The sequence below is a fragment of the Xiphophorus couchianus genome, chromosome 16 (assembly GCF_001444195.1).
Source record: "Xiphophorus couchianus chromosome 16, X_couchianus-1.0, whole genome shotgun sequence".
In the NCBI taxonomy this organism is placed as follows: Eukaryota; Metazoa; Chordata; class Actinopteri; order Cyprinodontiformes; family Poeciliidae; genus Xiphophorus; species Xiphophorus couchianus.
The window spans coordinates 4446804-4469287 of NC_040243.1; the positions used below are offsets into that span (position 1 = coordinate 4446804).

The window sequence follows — 22484 nt, forward strand, 5'->3', positions numbered from 1 at the left end:
TATTTTACCAAAATGGAGGCTGTAAAGCTTCTAAAAAATATTTATTGAAAATTTACACAGACAAACACATAGAGAGGTTTAAAAAAAATCATATGATGCTAATCTTCTTCCTCTGATGGAGGCTGATCTGCTGCGGCAGCATTACGCTTCTCCATCTTTGCAATAAGCTCTGGAGGAAAAAGACAAATCGTATTTGAGTACATAAATGTATTAATAACCTGTCCTTGGTTTTTCTAGCAGAACGTTCTTGCCTTTTGCAGGGTTAAAGACTCCGTTGGTTTGAGTGTTGCAGACGTAGCAGCGTTTGGACTTGCGGTAGTGCTGCAGGGCGCAGGTTTCACAGAAATAGTGCTTGCACCTGGAACACAGCTGACCGGTTAGTAAAACCAAAAAAACACAGAATCACAGGAAAAGCGTGAAGGGACGACTCACTTTGTGATGATGGGATTCTTAAAAGAATCCCGGCAGATGAAGCACTTAAAGGGCAAATCCTCATCGTCGCTGCTCACCTCATAATTCTCATCATCTAGAGTGAAATAAACAAGTTAAAAAATGCTGAAAAACGCAGAAATGATTTAGAAAATAATTTTATTCACCATTTCCTCCATATGTGCCCTCATCCAGCTCCCTCTCAATCTGCCAGCCATGTTTGTAGTCCGATCTGTCGTGAAGGAACTTGCAGCTGTCTTTAAAAGAACATGCAAATTATTAAAACAAACAAATGGATTTTTAAGATGACACCACAAAGTTTTACATAATTTATATTGTTACACAAACCTCCAAAACCACAGAATCCAGTCTCCTTGTAGTCCTTGCAGATATCTGGCTGGTAGTCCCACCGGACTGTGGCTCTCAGGTGTTCAGGGGCGCGGATCGGCCCTTTCCTGTTTTAAAGATTACATTTAATTACAACTTCAATTTCCTGACATTCTGTTCATGATCAATTTAATTCCCTATACTTAAATAATAAAAAAATAGCTTTTATGATTAGTCTTCCAGCAGTTATTCTAGTACATTTCTAAACCTTAAAAAGTACTTTATCCCAAAGGGAAATTAAATAATTCAAATAAACGTTTGCCGCCTCACCTGACCATGCCAGAAGAGGCGTTCCCCATGGTGGTGTCTTTAGGCTTGATGAATTTCTGGTAGTTGTTGATGCCACGGTATATTTTATCATCTTCTTTACCTGTGAGCTCCTGTTTAAATTGGAATAAGAAATGCCTATAAATATTGATTATTAGTTCTCAAGCATGTAACAAGTTGGGTTTTTTACCTCTTGGATTTTCTGACTCCTCTCAAAAATCGCCTGGGCATCTTTGTCTCTCTCTGTGTCCAGCTCATATGTAGCAGTTGCACCCATGTCCTCAGGTCCCTCCGGTTTCTATATTTAAACATAAAAAAATACCAGAGAGAAAGAAATTTTACATCTTCAAAACACTTTGATAATTTTTTTTACTAACAGTATCAAAGTTTTATCTCACCGCTGACCGTGTAGATTTATAAGAAACAGTGATCTTGTCGTCCTTGGCTTCGTCGCTGTCACTCGAAGATAAAGCATCTCTCTCTACCTTTTTCGTCTGAAAAAATTTGATAAAAATCATTATTTACTTCAAATCCTCAACAGAATAAGTATTTTTGCATCGTTACCGTACCCTCTGAATCATGGGATTGACCCGAGCATCTTTCTTTTCTCTTCTGACCACGGCGCTCTGGTCCTCATCACTGTTACTGTCTGAAAGAGAGACAAGTATGAGCCGAAATATTTACTTAAAGGTAACAGAAAGCTGTATAGTCATTAAAAAGCTTCCGGTTTGCATATGTATCACCGAAGAGAAGCTTAAATAGCCAAAATGTGGCCAAGAGGTCGAAATTCCGAATAACCTGGAATGCAGCACAAACCTCTAGCTAAAACAATTTACCAAAAACATTTAAATACAGTGATTAGATATAAAGGCTCATATTATATATTGTAGTGATTTATATTTGCAGAAAGCACATAGATATACCCACCGTCTGTTTTGTTTAGAGTTTTCAAACCGACGTTAAAAGCAACAAAATACCCTAAATTCACAATTTAAAAACTAATTAAATGCTATCGGATTTGAATTAATTACCTTTGTCACTGCCACTCGCTTTCCTTTTCCGTCCGGAGAATTTTTTAGTAGATTTTTTAAACAGAAACCTACAAGAAGGCGATTTGGCCTCCTCAGACTCCGCCATCTTGCCAGCTCAGTTACTGTCCTGTGTGGTCACAGCGCCCTCTACTGGTTTGGAGAGCACATGACTTGTTTGTCTCTTCCTGGCCAAAGGGAGGCTTGCATAGCGTCACAGTTTAGCCAAATCTTTTTATTAAAAAGATGAAAAAACGTTATTATTCAAAGAAATGTTTAGGCGTTTCATACAATATCCAACAAAAAACTGTTTTAAAATTGCTGTTTGACTTTATGATTTAAAGTGCATGGTCGGAAATATATCAACTTTATAGGTTCAGTTTTTGTGCTAACATAAATTATTATTGAGCACAGTAATTGGGCACAGTTTTTGCTTTTTCATTTAATAAAAAGTAACTTTTTTATATATTTTTTTTTTTTTACAAACCTGCAGAAAATTGCTGCTTCTACTGATATTCATTATAAATTTTGTACATACTTATCTCTCCAAAGTACATCAAAATGGCCATTGTTTAGAGTTTGTCTGTAAAAGTTTAATTTATACTAGGTTTTAAAATCTGTTTTCATGTGTGACATAAACAAAGGAGGGTGAACTACCCCAAAATTGAACTCAAGTAAAAGCACTAGTTTAACATATTTTTACTCAAGTAAAAGTAAAAAAGAAAGAGTAGCTGTATAAAACATTACTTAAGTAAGAGGAAAAGGTATTTGGTCAAAAGGAGACTCAAGTACTGAGTAACTGATCAAATTACCAGTTATTTAATATTTACAAATCATCAGACAGCCGAAATATAAAGTTAAGTGGAAATGTTTGGTAATTTAAGGACGAAAATGGCAATATTTTATAAAAGTAAAAAAAAAACCCTTTCAAATCAGTTTCTTTTAATATAAAACTTCTATAACTGTCCGTGTCTTCTGAATTTTGGGTTAAAACATTTTCGTCCATTTAGCAGAAAACCAGAAATTTTATTCAAGTAAGGTACTTCACAATAAAATTACTCAAGTAAAAAATACAGTGTAGTAAAAATACTCATAACAGAGTATCGCTCAAGAGCCGTTTCTTGTGTGATTTTTGCGACGAATTTTAAAATACTTAATTTTCACGCAGACTTGACGCTTCTACCACGTTTGGTGAATTTTTGAATATGATAAAGCCCCCAAAAAGCCAATTCATTTGGCGGAAGCATAAGAAGAAGAAACGGAGCGATTACAATAGGCCTTCGCATCGCTTAGCTGCTCGGAACTAATAATAAATCAAAGTCTGGTTCTCGCAGTACGATAGTATCGCAATGCGGAAGTGTGTTTTATTTTGAAGGAACTAACCGGAAGTAATTTACATCACCCGTTCTAGCTTTCCGTTAGTTCCTCTCCGTAGAGCAGCAGCAGCAGCATCCGCGGCTCCCCCCGTAGAGGACACCGGGTACTGGAAGGACGCAGGCCCGGCGAAGGGAGAGGTCCTGGCCTGGGTGCGGATCCCGAAGAGGCCCCGGGTCGGGTCCGCCGCTGGATGGAGTCCGGCTGCGTTCAGACAGCAATGGCTATGGGTCTGACATCGAAGAAGGCGTCTGCTCGGAGCGTCACGGTGGAGCGGAAGAACCTCATCACGGTCTGCAGGTAGACATCACGACCTGGTCGACCTGTTTATTTATGAGCTGCGTGACGGCCACTTAATAACAACTAAACATAGTTGGTAAAAAAACCAACTGTAAATAATTTTAACCTTCAGAATAGGAGTTATTTTAAGAGGAGGCAGGTGCATTTTCACCTTCACAAACTGCCGTTATGAGGAGAACATAGAATATTGTGATCCCTTTATATGTCAAGACTTCACTTATGTGGATTTATGTTTTATATTTTATGTTGTTGACATAGTGAGATCTATTTTTAGTTGTCCACCTGTCTAAAATGATCAGTGATGTGATTAAAAGCGCATCACCGACAGCTGAGCAGGACAAGGGCACCGGGAGCTTTGCAAGGACTCCTCCCCACAGGAGAGGCCCTCCATCCGGCTTCATCCACCCGGTGGGAGCAGGCAGTGGCTGCAAGGCTCCTGGGGGCCGCTGACCTCCACAGTGACCAGAGAGGACTGGAAATGGTCCAGTCAGGAGCGCTCTGATTGCACAACTCACAAACTAAGGAGTACTTGTTTGACAAAAACAACAACTCAGAAATGTTTGGATTAATGTCAGATTTTTAAATTTTTTTGTTGTTGACAAAAACAAGGATATTTCTGAGCTCCAAAAGTTTAAATAATTGCAAGAAAATTTCTGAGCACCAAACTTGTCAAAAATTTACAATTTAAAAACTCAAATTTTTTAGATTAATCTTAGACATTTTCTAGAAAAAAAACATACAATTTCTGAGTCAAAAAATTGCCAGGAAAAAAAAAAAAAAATTTTTTGGAGAAAAACTCAGATAATTTGATGACTGTTAAGACTATTCAAACTCTTTCTTTCAAAAATTTTTCTAGCCAATTTCTGAAATCTCAGAATTTTTTATTTCTTTCTAGTAAATTTTTGACTTTTCAAATGAGAAATTTCCACATTGTTCTCCAGAAGTATTTTCAAACTCAAAATAAAAAAAATTTCTAAAAATTTCTGAAATGAATCTAAAGAATTTAGATTTTTTCCAGCTAATTCCCAAACTAAGGAATGTCCCATGTTTTTTCTAGAATTTCTTTAGATTAATCTAAAAAAAAAAAACAAATTTAAGAAATTTGTCTCTTTGAGAAATTTACTCCTACTTTCTGTTGGCCCTTGTCAGCTGTTATGCAACTCCTTTTGCTACACATTGATTAATTTCATGTATTTACGGTAATTTGATTTTGGATTTTTTGTGACAGACCAACAAAAAGTAGCACATACACTGCAAAAACAAAATCTTACCAAGTATTTTTGGTCTAGCTTTTAGTGCAAAGATTTTAGTACATTTGAAATAAGACAAAATGAACTTAGAAGTAACTTTTCAGCAGCATATAGAAGCTCGTTTTAAGACAACAATTCCTTCATATTGACTTTAAAAAGTTCTAGTTCCACTGGCAGATTATTTCACTTACTTATGGGAAGAACGTCTTGTTTTTAGTGAAATAATCTGCCAGTGGAACTAGAACTTTTTAAAATCAATATTAAGGAATTGTTGTCTTAAAACGAGCTAATGTATGCTGCAGAAAAGTTACTTGTAAGTTCATTTTGTCTTATTTCAAGTGTACTAAGATATTTGCACCAGAAAAATAGACAAAAATACTCTTTTGCAACTTTTGCAGTCTGGAACGTAAAATGTTTTTAAAATGTTAAAAATTCAAAATTGTACATCTTTAAGTGTAATTACTTCACAACTAAATTATTCTTAGATGTGAACATTTTTAATCAAACCATCTTCTATATCATAAAATGGAAGCTAAGAAAAAAATACTCTCAGGTAGACACATATAAAAGCATTTTTTATTGTTTTTATGGTCCTTTTTTGCATTAAAGTGAGATACATGGAGCCACAACACACAACACAAAGCAGAGCATGGCTGCAAAGAAAACAAAACTGTTTCACATCGGACTTTCAACACGAACATTAGTGAGGAACCACGAACACGCTTGTTTTCAGTTTGCTCCGATCGTGCTCAGACACTTTTAATCATGTAAGCATTTAAAGACAAACAAGACGAGACAGAAATAATACTCAAAATGCTTTCTGTCAGTATTGATCACTCCAAATTCTGCATTTTCCTCATTTCTTTTAGTGATTAACTTCTTTTAAAGGAGATGTTTTCCTCCAGGTGCGTCTGTCCGATCTCCTTCGTCACTTTTTCTTTTCGTTCCACTCTGAGCTGATGGGAGTCGTTACGTGATGTGGAAGCTGAATCTGCAGCCGACCTTCTGGTCGTGCGTGACGTTCTTCTTATAAATTATCTAGACACAGATACCTGGCTGCAAAAGCACTAAATATTACCAAGTATTTAGGTTTAGTTTCTAGCACAAATGTCGTGACACACTTGAAATAAAACAAACTAACTTACAAGTAATTTTTCAGCAAGATATAAGAGCTTGTAAATAAATAAATGTAAGTAAATAAAATAATATTTCACTTATAAGAAGAAATTTTGCCATGTTAAAAGTGAAATAACTAATTATTTACTTTTTTAAAAGCTCCTATTACTTGCTAAAAGTTACTTCTAAGTTAGTTTTAGTAGTAAGACATTTTCACTAGAAACTAGACAACAAATACTTGGTAAGATTTTTTCTTTTTGCAGTGCATGAGCTAAATGACGTTAATGCTTCTCATTAGTGCAGCGTGCCAAGCTTTTCTTTGTCCTCATATGTGTGTATAAATGTAAAAAGTCTATTTTAACGTAAAGTCAGCAAAGACACAGATTAACCCTTTTCATTCTTAATATGTTTTGTTGGGAGGGGGAACAAAAACATGGTTTCAGTTCTGCTTTGGGAAGAAAAAGTTCTTTTTTTTTAGGGTTTCTTGTCCCGCAGAACTGATCTCAGCTCAGTGTTTCATAAAGCCGAGTCTGCTTTAATTAGAGACACATTTACAGAGGAGGACACCTGCATGTAGAGAACGGGGCGCTGGAAACCTGAGCAAACATTTGCATCATGTCAGGGAACAGTTTCCGTACGAGGCGGGTGAAATAAACAAGATGGAAACTACGAATAATGATGAGATTCTTTTTAAAATGGAGAGTTTTCGAAACAGCAGGGTAAACATGGTGTCCAGTTGCCAGTAGCAACAGGTTTCCTACTTTAACTCAGCAGAGGCTTCCTGCAGAGAATGAAAATCTGAGCCGAATTTCACCAAATGCTGTTCAAGCAGCAGTAATAAACGGAAAAAACAAAATGATTTGTTGCTTTCTGGTCTGGCTAAGACGTCCGTGTTGGTGGGAGGACTGCAGGACGAGTGCTGCTGTTGCTGTGGACATGGAGAACCTGGGAAGGAATAAATGAGATAAGTGAGAAAGAAAGAAAGGAAGGAAGCTGACGGGAATGACGCGGCTGCTGCAAACACAAAAAAAATCCATGTTTATGCATGCTGGACATGCTTGTTTTGCATCGTTTTGTGGATTATTTAGCCGTCAAACTGTTTCGACAAGTATTTAAATTTTTCTTTGCAACTTTTCTTTTGCATTCTTCATGATTCGTTAGCTATTACAGCAGAGGTTCAATAGATTTGGGGATCAATCATGAACTGATCAGCTTGCTCTCGCATTTATATCCCTGATTTATTATTATCTCCCAATCAAAAAGCCGTCACTGCCCGTCTGACGCCCCGATCCGTCTGCACCTCCGCCCATCACGAAACACTTTGCTTTGACTCTTCTTCAGAGGGAAATCATGAGAAACAGAACCTGATTTGGTTTTTTGTTTTTTGTTTTTGGCTACAACAAAGCAAAACTTGACTTTTTGTGCCAGTCCAGCAGTGCAGGAAAAGGGAGTTTCCTTTGCGATGAGTTCGCTTGCAGTGTCATCTGATCCTGCTGCTTAGGCCAGGACTGAAGGGAGAGAAAGAAAACAAGAGAGGAGAGAAGGAGAAAGACGTGAGGAAAAGAAAAACAGGCCAGCGGCGAAGCAAAGCAAAAACACAAAACCTTACCAAGCATTTTTGTCTTGTTTCTACTGAAAATATTTTAGTACACTTAAAATAAAACAGCAAGATACAGGAGCTTGATTTAATATTGATGAAAAATTACAAGCTATAGGTGAAACTTTAACTCATTTTAAAGGGGAAAATTCAGGTGAATTCTGACTGCAGTCACCTGGATTTAGGAGTGGATCACAAACGCACTCCACATTTTTTGAGTTTTTATTTGCAAACTATTTTTAGATTTTTCTTTTCCACTGTTTCCCTTTCAACATAAAGTCACATCAGCTTGATTTCAGTCAATAAGTCCTTGATATTCATAAAAAAGTTCAAGTTCCACTGGCAGATTCTTTCTTTTATAACACGGAAAAATATCTTGTTATAAGTGAAATAATCTGCCAGTAATTTTCCATCAATATTAAGGAGTTATTGACTAAAAACAAGATTTTATATCTTGCTAAAAAGTTACTTGTAAACAGAGAAGGTGAAAAGTTACTTTAGTACTGAGTAACTGATGAAATTATCATTTAATATTTAAAAAGTACATAATCAGATGGACTAAAATTTAAAGTTAAGAGGAAATTTTGGTTTTTAAGGACGAAAATGGCATTAATTCATGTAACAAAAAAATAACAAAATCAGGCAAAGTAAATTTTTCCAAATCAGTTTCTTTCAATAGAAAACTTGAGAAAAATGAACAAAAACTGCAGGCGTGTGTCTGTGGCTGATACATTTTGGGTTAAAACATGTTTGTTTTTCATTCAGTGGGTAGAAAATCCAGAGATTTTACTGAAGTAAGAGTAGAGATACTTAATAATAAATTAACTCAAAGTACAGCGTAGTAAAGATACTCCTAAAAGTACATTTGTCAGAAAAGTTACTCAAGTAAATGTAAGTTCATTTTGTCTTATTTCAAATGTACTAAAATGTTTGCACTGGAAACTAGAGCAAAGTACTTGGTGATATTCTGTGTTTTTGCAGGATAAATGCAGTTTTTGGCGTCTTTGTGGCTCAAACTAATTCCTGTAAGTACAGTGGAAAGGTGAGAAAGGGAGAACAAGAGCGGCTTTCAGTGGGTGCTGAGTGGGGCCTGGAAGAGGTCCAGGGCGGAGCGAGAGGGGGCACAAAGACGGCTGTCAGAAACAGCGCCGTTGTTTTTCAGTGTCAAATCGTACCAAGAGCATGTTGCTGCTCCACTCAAACCATTTGCATTTTTAAGGCGTCCTTGAGATCAAAGTGAGTTAGTACAACTATCTGCTGCAAAATCACAAAATCATCAGGACCTAAAGAGCTGTTTTGTAGTTTTCTGATTAATAAAAATACACGTACATAGGGTGTATATGAGGTTATAAACCCTGACAAGATAGGTTGTTTGTTTTGGTCTGATGCTCTGCAAAAACACAAAATCTTACCAAATATTTTTGTCTAGTTTCTAAATTATTTCACTTAACATGGAAAGATATTTTGTTATTATCAACAAACCTCTTCCAGTGGAACTAGCACTTTTTAAAATCAATATGAAGGAATCATATACTTAAATCAAAGTTGTATATCTTGCTCAGAAGTTGTTTATAAGTTAGTTTTGTCTTTGTACTATAAACTAAACCAAAAATATTTGGTAAGATTTTGTGTTTTTGCAGTGAAGAGGATTATTTTTAGAAGTGAAAATGTGACGACTGACAAATATGGATCGGTTTTGCAGAAATACTCATGTGAAAAGCAGAGGAGACTTTCTACTACACAGAGGTGTCCAAAGTGCGGCCCGTGGGCCATTTGTGGCCATTTTGCTGTTTTTTTGTGGTCCCCAACTGCATGGAAACTTTATTTGCAGTTATTAGCAACATGATTTACTTTTCAACAATGGAAAACGTCAAGCATGACACAAAATAATCATCTATTTTACAAAAAATTTGATTTTCTTTTTCCGAAATCATCTGATGGCAAAAAAGCTGATGACAACCAAGCTTTTGTAATAAGTAGAGCCAGGTTTATCCAGAGATTTTTGCTAATTTTGATGCATCATCAGCTTTTTATAAATTTATTGAACTTGGCTAAATATTTTCAAATGTTTTGAAAGAAAGTAACCCAATTCCTATTCATATAACAAGCATAAAAGAACTAGATGCCAATAACCAGAGGCACATAGAGTAACCAAAAATTGTACTGACGTTATAGTAGCACTACTTCAACATATTTTACTCAAATAAAATAAAAGTAGCCATACAAGAAATTACTCAAGTAGGAGTAATAAAGTATTTGGTAAAAAGTCGACTCAAGTGCTGAGTATCTGATTAAATTATCAATCATTTAATATTTATAAATTACATCATCAGACAAACCAAAATATAAAGTTGCGTGGAAACTTTGGTACTTTAAGGACCAAAATGACAATAATTCATAGAAGCAACAAAAATAACAAAATCAGGCAAAATAAAATTTTCCAAATCAGTTTCTTTCAATTAAACCCTTATGAAACTTTAACAGAAACTGCAAGTGTGTGTTTGTGTGTGGTGAATTTCTGGTTTAAACATTTTAGTTTTTCATTCAGTGGGCAGAAAATCCAGAAATTTTACTCAAGTAAGAGTAATAAAGTTCCTAATAAAGTTACTCAAAGTACAGTGTAGTAATGATACTCCTAAAAGTAAATTTTTCAACAAAAGTTACTAAGATAAATGTAACCCAACTCTGCCAATAACAGATATTTCTACCAAATGGAAAATGAAACAATTCGGACTAATTTAAATCCATAGAGCCATTGGACACCCCTTACATGATTTAAACTCAACTGACCTGTTTTCTTGATAATTCCAGAACAAAGTCAAAACCCCCAAATCAAATTTAATCCAGTTTTCATGGACAGCGTCGTCGTATCCAAATGTTCCCTGCCTTGATGCTGTTTGGTCGCGGCTTCCCGCCTCCCCGCCCTTGGCTCCGCGTCCTCTAGATCGTCTTTGTCTTGCGTTTTGGGAAGAGAGCTTTCCGAAAAGACGTGGTGGTGGTTCCCCTGCTGTACGAGGCGCTGCCCAGTGAGATCTTGGTCTTCCCACTGGTGATGGTGGACGAACCCAGAGACGTGGTGCTCCTTCCCCGAGAGATGGAGGAGCTCCCCATGGCCAGCTTGGTCTTCCCCCTTTTGATGGTGGTGTTGCCCAGCGTCAAGGCCGTCTTCCCCTCCGTGAAACTGGTGTTCCCCATTGTCTTCCTGACCCGGACTTGACGTTGGGGTTCGGGACTCACTCCACACCGAGCATGGCACAGTCATGCAGCTCGTCTCGGAGTTGGTCGTAACATGACCAGAATGCTAAGCATGGACGGCGCGACCCCCGTGTGGCATAAAGCCTCCGTTGAGCTGGTCTACGTGGGCTTTGGAAGGCCGCATACCACCCATGCGTCCCGTGAATGGACAGAGGCAGCCGTAGGTGGACGCAGCCTATCCGGGGGGACTCGGACAGTGGGGCGATTGTCCCTCGGACACGACGACACCGCACGGTTGAAGGAGACATTGTTGAAAAACAGGACAGTCCGCGGTGACATCACTTTCTTCTCCGCCATTGTTCCCCTACAGCTTCTGATTGTAAGATGTCCCCTCTGTGCACAGCTGTAAGCGCCATATGTCAAATCAGCTGCTGTTTTTGTCCCAGAATGAAAATTCGATGTGTTTATCTTTCCTCAAGGATCTGGATCTGAGGCTTTGATGGCCTCGCTTGTTATTATAGTCAACTAAAGCGATCAAAATGGCCAAAACTGAAATTCAGAAATCATTTCAGTTAATTGAAATAAATAAAAACTGTAATTAATGGGGTAAATAGAAAAAAGGGAGCAAATCTCCATTTAAAAAATCTCAGAGGTTTTCTAGAAAAAAAACAAGGAAATGTCTCAGTTTGAAAAGTTCATAAATTAGATAGAAAAAACTAAGAATTTTGAGATAAATTTCAGAAATTTTGTACGAAAAACACAATAAGATTTATTATTCTAAAAAGTTTAAAATTTTCTTGAAAATCTCAGAAAGTTTGAGATCAATCTCAGAATTTTCTAGAAAAACAGATAAATTTATAAATTTGAAGAGTTGAAAATGTGCTAAAAAAAATTCTGAAATTTTGAGATTAAACTCAGAATTTTCTAGACGAAACAAGAAAATTTGAGTTGTAAAGCTGAAGATTTTCTAGAAAAATCTCAGAAAATTTCTGAAAAAATGTGGACATTCCTGAGTTTGAAAAGTCAAGTTTCCAGAAAATCTCAGATTTTTTTTTTCCTGGCAGATTCCCAGCTTTTCAAACAAGGAAAATTTGAAATAATAAAACGACGTCTTAGGCCAATATGGATAGGAAGTAAAAAGTCAAAAACCTACCTGGAAAAACCAAATGTTTCTAGAAAAAGACTTGGAAATTTCTGAGTTTCAAATTCAGAAATTCACAATTTTTTTTTCTGAGGTTAATCTCAAAATTTCTAACTTATTCTTTCTAGAAAATTGTCAAATTTTCAAAGTCCAAAATTGTTTTGATTTTTATAGAAAATTTTTGAGATTAACCTCAAAATTTCAGTTTTTTGGCGGAAATTTATGTGGCCCTAATATGCCGTTGTACGATCTGAGGTTTTGATTGCGTGTCTCTGAAGGTTATTATAGTTAACTAAAACAAACAAAATAACAAAAACTGAAATTGAGAAAACATTTTTGCTAACTGAAATAAATAAAAAGGGTAAATAAAGGGGAGAAACTACAACTAACTTCAACTATATCATAACACCAACTAAAACTACTGAAATTAAAATACTTTTGTTTTGGAATCTATTTATTAGCCTTCCACACTGATGTGAAATTTATTTATTTTTCCCCCACACAAGCAGCTTACAGTGTCAGTTAGCTGTCCAGCAATAATTGAATAAATGTTTTGAAAATTGTGTTTTCTGTTGAGTAAACATAATTGCTTTTTGAATTTGCCACCTAAAAGTGAACCAAAGTATAAAAAACTAAAACTATTGCTATGACTGGTAAGAACTAAACTGAAACTAAGCAATATTTAACTATTGCCCACTCTTAAAACTAACTGAATTAGACAAACAAAAAATCACAACGAAATAAGCTATAATGAAAAGTCCAAAACTATCCCATTTTTTAATAACTAAACACAAAACAATCAGGAACAACCAGGCGAAGCAGAGTGTAGAGGTATTATCTTTATATGCACTATGACATTAATACACTTTTACAGTTTTGTTGTGAATACAGCTTGCAGCCGAACCATGGGAATGCATCAAAGACCCACTGGACTCCTACTGGTCCCGGCTGCACAGAACGGGCGAATTGTTCTCGTGTCGCCACATATACATCACATCACATCTGTTCAAGCTTCCCCTCCCTGCTGAGCTCAACACACCATAAAGCCTCATCGCATCACTGTCGCATTTGCATAACATCCTCTGCACGCTTTTTAACACGGGACTTCCCCCCTTTTTTCTGATTTAAAGACGAGTTAAAATCCCAAACATAGCAGCTGGTTGTGACTACTGACCTTCTAACACTGACCACACAGACACATCCACGAGCTTTTATTTGTGTGCTGGATTCACGTGTGAAAATCCCAGTAGATGTTGCTGTGCCTTTCCTTGCCCCTGATGAGAGTCGTCTTGACAACAGACACAGATTTGGTCCCGTAGGTAAAGGTCAGAGTCATGAGAGAGCTCGTGGTCTCCCCCCGTGTCACCGAGGTTTTAGCCACCGTTATGCTGTTGCTGCCCAAATTTATTACGGTTTTGCTCCAAGAAAACGAGGATTTCCCCCAGGAGATGAACAACCTTGTCCTCAGGAACGAAACCCTGCCTTTGGTGAAGGAGGTCTTGCTTGACGAGAATGTAGTTTTCCACTCGTTGTCAGAGTCTTTTTTGGACTGCTTGGCCACTTTGGGTGTCTTCGCCCTGGGCTCGGGGTCCCTCTCCATCTAGGTGGTCCTGCGCTTGGACGTCAGCGCCTTGCGGAAGGAGGTGGTGGTGGTTCCCCGGCTGAAGCTGGCCCGTCCCAGAGCCACGGTCGTCTTTTGCCTTTGGATGGTGGAATCTCCCATGGAGGTGGTGGTCACTCCCCTAAAGATGGAGGACTTGCCTAAGGACACAGTAGTCTTTCCCCTGGCTATGGAGGTATTCCCCACTGCCAGGGCAGTCTTGCCCTCTGTAATGCTCGTGTTGCCCATTGAAGCGGAGGCAGCCTGGATGCCAGCTATCGCGCACGCCGCATAGCAGACCCTCTGCGGCGCAGAAGGGCAAGCATGTCAAGTCAAAAAGCCACACCGAAGCCGCTGCAGCTGCCCTAAATAGATCACACCACCATGTATAGATGAGGGGGAGGGAATTATTTGATCATGCTTTGATGCTGGCCGGTCTCTCAGAGAGACGAGACCCAAAGGGACCTGGAAGCGCGGCAGAACCGAGCAGACAGGGGGATAATTGTGTTGTTTTCATGATAACAAAGCCGGAGCATTGAAGGGGGCGCTTTGTGCAAGCACACAGGACAATTGGGGTGACCTCAGTATGAGAAGATGGCGTGGTTCCCAAAAAAGAAAGAAAGAGAAAAGCCCTCCTCCCTGCTGTTGTTTAGATACAGTACTATGTTTGTCTGCTTCAGTACAGTATAGTGCTCAGCTGCACGGGGCCTGCAGCACAAAACCCATAAAATTGGGGTATGTAACGTTTATAAAACGTTTTTTACATGTTTCTTAAAACCTCTGCCTTCTCCCTGTTCTAACTAGAAATAACCAATAAGATCCAGGAGGCGGGTCTTAGCGCTGTCAATTATGCTATTCCCCTTCCTTTCTGCTATGCTGCAACTTCTTGCAGACGGCTAGCCTGCTAGAAATGCTAAGGCTAGTTAGCATAGCCACCGATGATGCTGGATTAACGGCTATTCTGTAACAGTAAGTTATTTCTCCGCCATTTGCACATGTAGCAGTGAGTACATAGATTGAATGACAAAGTTAAAACCCTCCTCCTGACTATGATTGGTTGTTTTTGACTGGAAGAGGTGTATTTCTTCAGACGGTAATAGTAGTACTGGGAGGACGATCTTTTCGCAGATTATCTGTCTCATAACAGTCATGGTGAGTTTTAACAAATACGCAAAAAAACATTATTTATAAAAGTCCCATACTTCAGCTTTAACCCGTAATAGATGCAAAAAAGGTAGATAGCTAAACTAGCAATGATATAGTAGCAGCTATGTAACGGTAGCCTTGATCGTGTCGAGCCCTTTCTGCTATGCTGCAGCTTTTCTGGACAGAAAAGTCCAGAGAGGGAAAAAAACAACATTAAACCCATTAAATAGCGGCCGGTGCCGCAACAAAACTGTAGACCTGTGATTAACGCATTTAGACGGAGACCCTAACGCATTTAGGGTCGCTGAAATAATAAAAAAAGAATTTAAAAAAAGTCAGAATTCTGAGATTAAAATCAGATTTTAATTTAAGACAGTAAGGGTCTTAATTTTAGACAAATTTAAGAAAAACTTTTTTCAGGATGCTGAAAAAAAAGTAAGAATTCTATGATTAAAATCAGGATTCTTTGGAATTTTTAATTCTTTTTCAGAATTCTGAAAAAAGTCAAAATTCTGGAAAAAAGTTAGAATTATGATATCAAGATCAGAATTGCGAGGGGAAAAATGTCAGAATTCCGGAAATCATTAGAATTCTGAAAATAATATTTGAATTCTCAAAAAAGTCTGATTAAAATTAGAATTCCAAACAAAATTCTGAATTCTGAAAAGTCCTAATTCTGAAAAACAAGTTAGCAATCTGAGATCAAAATAAAAATTCTGAGATAAAAAAAAAAAGAGTAAATTCTGAGATTAAAGTCAGATTTTAATTTAAGATATTAAGGGTCTTAATTTTAGACAAATTCAAGAAAAAATGTTTGAACTCATTGCTTAAAATATAAATGTTTTCCCTTTGAGTTGCTGTTCAGTTTCCTAACTCAGTTTTGTTTGTCTCTTTGTTTTTCAGATTTTCTGTGAAGACTCTTCTAGAAAGGTACACAGAAGAGCCTATAGATGATTCATCAGAGGAGTTTATTAACTTTTCTGCTATTTTAGAGCACATCCTCAGCCACCGCTTCAAAGGTAACACAGCAGGTAACATATGAAGAAAAAAACAGTGTTGCCGTGACTACACCCTGCAGTCTGAGCAGAAATAATCCCCTGCTGTGTTTCAATCTGTGCGCAGGTTCAGGGAGCTGGTTCAGCTCCGATGGACAGCGCAGTTTCTGGGAGTACATCCGGCTGGCGTGCAGCAAGGTGCAGAACAGCTGCATCGCCAGCATCGAGAACATCGAGAACATCAGCACGTCCCGAGCCAAGGCGAGGACTTTATGTGTTCACAGGCGGGAAGGGTTTCTGTCACAGAGAGGGCCTTGTGTTCCCGCTGACTTCTTCTGTCGTCCCACAGGGCCGGGCGTGGATCAGAGTGGCTCTGATGGAGAAGCGTCTGTCTGAATATGTGTCCACTGCTCTGAGGGACACCAGAACAACCAGGTCCAGCTTGAATTTTTATTGCAAAACTGAAAAAACAAACAAACAAACAAAAACCGTCTCTCTGTTTTGTGCACATCTCTGACTGATTTAACTCGTCACTGCAAAAACACAAAATCTTATCAAGTATTTTTGTCTAGTTTCTTGCACACTTAAAATAAAATTTAAAAAAACAACAAGTTTTCAGCAAGCTTGTTTTAAGTAAATAATTATTCAATATTGATTTTTAAAAAGTACAAGAAAACCAATTTTTTGTCCAACAGGAGGTTCTATGATGATGGAGCCATTATGCTGAGGGAGGAAGCTACCGTCCTGACTGGCATGCTGATTGGACTGAGCGCCATCGACTTCAGGTGAGGTCTCTCTAAAAATCAGGTACTTAGCAGAGGTGGGTAGAGTACTAAAGTACAAGGACATAGTTTCACTCAAGTAACAGTAAACAAGTGTTTGGTAAAAATATTACTCGTACTGAGTAACTGATTAAAACATCAAACATTTAATATTTAAAAATCACGTCTTCACACAGTGGAAATTTTGGAAAATCAGTTTCTTTCAACATATAACTTATGAAACTGTAACAAAAACTGAAGGTGTGTGTCTGTGTCTGGTGAATTGTTGGTTACTCCAGTAAGAGTAGAAATACTTCATAATAGTTACTCAGGTAATAGTAACTCAATTACTTTTTTGTAAGAAAAAAGTCCTAAAAGTAATTTTTTCAAAAAAGTTACTCAGGTAAATGTGACTACCCAACTCTGGTTTTTATTTTTAACAATCTGGTTGTAAAAGAGCAACTTTTGTGCAGTTTTTGCTTGAAAGGAGAAGCTCTGGATGGGAAATCCCCAGCTGTGATTGACTACACGCCGTACCTAAAGTTCACACAGAGGTAAGACTCAACCAGCTGATCAATTCACTTCACCAAGGATGTGTTGTAAGTTTTTAGTTTGCTTTCCTGCCATGTAGCTACGACTACCTGAGCGATGAGGAGGACCGCCGTAGCGTGGACAGCAGCAACAGTGAGGAGAGCGTCCCCGAGCATCCCTACATCCCTCTGGTGACCGACGAGGAAAGCTGGAGCAACAAGTGCCGCAAGATGGAGCAAAGGTTTAAGATCGTCTACGCCCAGAAGGTGAGCAGGGCTCGTACAATTAATCTAATTAATCATGATTAATCAATTATTGAAGCAACTGTAAACTAATTTAGTAATAGATTAATTGTTAGAAATTGTTTTAAAAAAGGCCATTTGTTGAAAGTACAGCAGTCAAAAATATATACATTTTAAATTTAACACACAAATTAAAATGTATATAATTCAAATATATTCAAATATGTTTGAAGCAGAGCTACGGAAGAGGATTAGTGCCATGAACAAAAAACATTATAGATTTTTTTTCGCTCAGAATTTCCCAAGTTTTTCCTCAAAATTCTCAGTTTAATCTAAAAATTGAGACTTCAATCTCAGATCTAAGTTTTTTCCCCAAAATTCTTTTTTTTTTTTAATTCTAACTTTTTCCTCAAATTCAGACTTTTCCTCAAAATTTTTACTTTTTTCCCACCATTTTTTTTTTCTGAAAACTGACTTTTTCTCAGAATTCTCAGAATTTTAATCTCAGAATATTAAAGTCGGCATTCTTTTTTTTTTCAGTGGCACTAATCCTCTTCTGTACGGAACTGCTGTAGTGGGATAATTTTAGCTTCACCTGGTTGGTATTCTATAAAAAAAAGAAAATAAGTGTCCTATTTAGCACTTCCTCTATTCAATTATTAATCGCTTATTGGTAAAACAATCAACAGAGCTGAGCTTTTCATATGTTGACGCTACAAGTATTTTTTAGCTGTAGATATATCTTTTGTTACAAATAAGTGTACACCTTAAAAAATGCTATGCTATTTAATTTCAGGCAAGAAAATGTTTTTTCTTACTTAAAAAAGAAACTATGTATTTTTAATATTGTAAACCTGGTTAAATGAAAAACCTGTGCCACTTTTTTTTAAATCCAGTTAATCATTAGAATAATTGATAACTGAAATAATAATTAGCTGCAGCCCTTACTTTGCTAAGCTTTCTTCCCTCCAGTTTCCCCTCATGTTGGTATGTCTTTGCGTTGCGTAGGGGTATCTGGAGGAGCTGGTGCGCCTGCGGGAGTCGCAGCTGAAGAACGTGGAGACGGAGAACAAGCGTCTCCGAGCCAAGGTGGAGGAGCTGACACTGCAGGGTCAGCAGGAGAAGAAGGAGCTGGAGGCCATCGTGTTGGAGCTGCAGGCACAACTGTGAGGAATCACAATCAGATAACAGTGTGTGTGACTTACACTGCAAAAACACAAAATCTTACCAAGTAATTTTGGTCTAGTTTCTAGTACACTTGAAATAACTTACAAGTAGCAAAACATAGGAGCTTGTTTTAACTTATAAAAATACATTTTTCTCTTGTTATAAGTGGAATAATGTGCTAAAGAAACTAGCGATAGTACTTTTTCATCACTATTTTAGGAATTTCTGACTTTTAAAATGCTCCTATATCTTCTTCAAAAGGAACTTATAAGTTATTTTTGTCTTATTTTAAATGTGATGAGATATTTGCTCTAGAAACTAGTCCAAAGCTACTTGGTAAGATTTTGTGTTTTTGCAGTGTGCTGCTGGGTTTGTTTACTTCCTGTACTTCTTCTACAGTTGTTAGGCTATGTTCACACAACAGTTCTTAATGCTCAGTTTCGTTTTTTTGTTGCCTGGTCATTCATACTACTAATTTAACCTGACTGCAGTCAGACTTCTTTATGAACTTTTCATGTTCCCCAAAGCGATTCACAGAAGAAGCACACAAACGTTCTTCTTCTGCGCCATTCATGGATAGATTTTTTAACTTGTCCAGCAACGAGAGCTGACAGTATCGTCACAGGATCATAACAAGATGAAGGAAGCTAAAATACTTTAGCCTCTCAACTTCAACTGTTAGCTAAGAAATGTTGGTGGAATCAACTGACTCACTCACTCTTTGGTTACCTAGCAACTCACTCACTCTTTGGTTACCTAGCAACAACCTGCTGGGTAACTGGCAGTTTAAGCAGCAGTTTAAGGTTCCGCCTAAAAAAAATAAGCAACAAGGACTGAAAACTATGAATATAACAGGAAAGATTCTCCCCAAAGTTTATCAGAAGTTCAGAAAATTAAAACAAAATACAAATCAATAATTATCAATATTGACTGTTATGAAAAGCTCATTTCGTGGCATGATTTTCAGCCCAAAGTACTGACTGCAATTTCCATAGAGAAGTCAGTTTGGATGTGTAGTCAGAACCAGGACCTCTTTCATAATCTCATAACTATTATTTTCAGCCATTATTTAAGCATGGATTAACCAAAGTTGGATAAAAATGCGACATGACAATCGAATATGTGTCTGATTTAGCACCACATACAAAAATGGAACAGATGTGATTTGTTTTTGGAGGTGAAAAGACCAGAATTGGGCCATTCAGACTGAAAAAGTTGTATTTGAGCCAAAAAAAAAAAAACGGATTTGAGTCGCATTTTCCTGCTGTGTCAATGGATTCTTAGATTTTTGTCACTTTTGGCATCCCGTCCTTAGATCTGTCATGCTGGATACTTCACTTTACTACCCATTAAAAGCTTATTCATAATTTCTGAGAAGTATGCAGTGAATGCGATAGAAAGAGTTACATTATTCCCTTAGATTAGCTGGTTTATTATAATCTAGTGGTCTATTGTTATGGAAAAAGTTGAAGAAGTCAACGAAAAACTGTGGTTTGATTTTGTGAACCATTTTACTTACAATTTCATTCATTTATACAATTATGTTCAAACTTTGATTTCTCTCACTGATTTCTGTTATATGTAACATAAGTACTAATTTAATAATTACTCTGTATAACTCAGGTTCTTCTAGGGTAAAAATATTATTTTCTCACAGTAAAACCTTTTTCTCCCTCCAGCTCCACCCTCATGCCTTGTGACTCCTCCCATCTGGCTAAAGATCTTGCCATCCCACTCGTCAACCAGTGGTCCACCATCACAAACAACCAAGGTGATGTCAAGCTGTTCCGCAGGTAAAACTTCTTTGCACTGTAAAATACAGTTTCTGGATTAATTCATTCAAATTATTTATGACTTCACAGCAAAAACACAAACTCTTTAGTCTTTAGTTTCTAGTAAAATATCTTAGTACACTTGAAATAAGACAAAACTAACTCACAAGTAACTTTTCAGCAAGATATAGGAGCTTGTTTCAACAATTTTTTAAAGAAATTATTGACTCAACAAAGTCAATAATTACTTGTGAGTTAGTTTCTTATTTCAGATATTTTACTAGAAACTACACTAAAGTACTTGGTAAGATTTTGTGTTTTTGCAGCTTTATTATAGCTTATTTTTTGTGTTTTTTTGTCAAGGAGGAGTTTCCATAGCCTGGATCAACTTTCTCCTCAGGTCAGTCTGAACTCCAACTCCCAGAAGATGGATGGGAGGCAGAACGGAGATGCTGCCTGGACCTCAGCAGGTAAAACTGCTGATGCTGAACATTTACAATACATTATGTTTTACAGTCAGTGGTGCAGTGCTCAAACTCAACATATAGGAGCTTGTTTTAAGTCAATAATTCCTTAATATTGATTAAAAAGTTCTAGTTCCACTGGAAGATTATTTCACTTACAACAAGACTTTTTTCCCTTGTTATAAGTGTAAATATCTGACCATCAAACCAGTACTTTTTCCATCAATATTAAGGAATTATTCGCCTAAAACAACTACAATATCTAGATGAAAAGTTACTTGTAAGTTAATTTCGTCTTATTTTAAGTGTACCAAAGGATTTGCACTAGAAAAATACTTGGTAAGATTTGTTGTTTTTGCAGTCTAGTCTGATATATCACCAGGATGTTGAGGTTTTAAATGTTATAGAAAGAGCTTATTTTAAGTGAATAATTCCATAATATTGATGAAAAAGTACTTGTTCCATTGTCAGATTATTTCACTTATAACATGGGAAAAATATCTTGTCATAAGTAAAATAATCTGCCAATGGAACTAGTACCTTTCATCAATATCTAGGAATTATTCACTTAAATAAGCTCATATATCTTGCTAAAAACTTACTTGTAAGTTAGTTTTGTCTTATTTCAAGTGTACTAGATAGACCAAAAGTACTTAGTAATTTTGTGTTTTTGTTGTGCTAACCAAAACATAGGACAGTTATAAAAATCGTGATGAACTAACTTCCTGATGACAGAAATTTATTTGAAGAATAAATAAATACATTTTGACAATCTCCACATTTGTAATAATGGTAAAATAAAACCCCGCTGCATTTGCACGCCTTGGATCACTGCATAAAAGCCTCATAGTAGCAGCCACCCATGCTTATATCTCCACAAAGACTGGCTTCATCCCACTGTATGCTGGTTTGCGTAGGCAGAATAAACTATTCACAAATTTGGGATTTTCTGATGTTTTCTGTAGGAAAAGACAACACTCCCTCCATGCTGGGGCTGTGCGGCTCGCTGGCCTCCTTACCAAGCTCCAAGTCTTTGGCGAGCCTGAAGTCCAGCGAATGTTTGGTGAACATCAGCACTGAGCCCAGCCCTGCACCCTCTCCCAGCTAGGAGCCCCAGAGCAACAACTTAACCGCCCCCTAACCGATGCTGCGTTGACCAAAACCTGCCACATTCCCATGTTGATGAAACAGAAACAGGAGCGCCAAGGCATTACATCTGGATTTTTACGCTGTAGGAAGCTCTTATTTTCCCTTATATTCTGTTATTTCACATCAATCCACACATCCAAAAATCATGCAAAACATCTGTTTACCTCTTTTTAAAAAAAAAAAAATCAGTATTATTGGCACGGCTTTGCCTGTTTTGTTGAATTATCATGTGAAAAGTGTAACCAAAACAGCACAAGAAGGTGATTTTAAGGGTAATATTAAGACATGTGGATGTCAGGATACACTCAGCAGTATTTTCTAAATAGCATGACTGAATGAAACCGGCTGAAAATCCGCTGACAGTGCATTATATTCTGGTTTTAAATCTTTAACACCACAAACATCTCCAGTATTCATTGGTTTCATACGGACATACGCTCCTGCATAAGTTTTGTTTTGATTTTGACCAGCTAGTTTTCAGTACAACAGTATTTCCTTCCCACTTGTTTACAGTTTGAATTTTTCTGTTGCAATAAACTGCCTTTTTCCATTATTTGTGTCTGAGCAAAAACA

At 37.2% G+C, this 22484-nt stretch overlaps 2 protein-coding genes and 1 long non-coding RNA gene across 5 annotated transcripts; 1 reads left to right on the forward strand and 2 right to left on the reverse strand.

Annotated features, from left to right (window-relative positions):
• Window positions 1-24: 24 nt before the first annotated feature.
• rnf113a (ring finger protein 113A) lies at window positions 25-2275 on the reverse strand. Its single transcript, XM_028042727.1, has 10 exons — window positions 2115-2275; window positions 1653-1732; window positions 1482-1577; window positions 1274-1381; window positions 1087-1196; window positions 778-884; window positions 597-686; window positions 433-526; window positions 252-358; window positions 25-169 (listed from the first exon to the last, which is right to left on the reverse strand). Exons 1-10 carry the CDS (start codon window positions 2218-2220, stop codon window positions 99-101), a joined length of 969 nt encoding a protein of 322 aa, XP_027898528.1. The 5' UTR covers window positions 2221-2275; the 3' UTR covers window positions 25-98.
• A 1232-nt stretch (window positions 2276-3507) lies between these two features.
• Window positions 3508-22464, forward strand: rundc3aa (RUN domain containing 3Aa). 3 transcript variants are annotated; one of them, XM_028042721.1, is made up of 11 exons: window positions 3508-3785; window positions 15734-15861; window positions 15953-16086; window positions 16175-16260; window positions 16521-16610; window positions 17060-17140; window positions 17218-17383; window positions 18368-18525; window positions 20206-20319; window positions 20665-20768; window positions 21728-22464. In XM_028042721.1, the coding sequence occupies exons 1-11, from the start codon at window positions 3679-3681 to the stop codon at window positions 21868-21870; spliced, it is 1311 nt and encodes a 436-aa protein (XP_027898522.1). In that variant the 5' UTR covers window positions 3508-3678; the 3' UTR covers window positions 21871-22464. The 3 variants fall into 3 exon arrangements, with proteins under 3 accessions (XP_027898522.1, XP_027898523.1, XP_027898521.1); XM_028042722.1 differs by having other exon boundaries at window positions 3509-3785; window positions 15734-15849; window positions 20662-20768; XM_028042720.1 differs by having other exon boundaries at window positions 3510-3785; window positions 20662-20768.
• On the reverse strand, window positions 5590-10699 carry LOC114160241 (uncharacterized). The gene is made up of 2 exons (XR_003598741.1): window positions 10539-10699; window positions 5590-7659 (listed from the first exon to the last, which is right to left on the reverse strand). It is a non-coding gene; the product is annotated as an uncharacterized LOC114160241 (long non-coding RNA).
• Window positions 22465-22484: the final 20 nt, after the last annotated feature.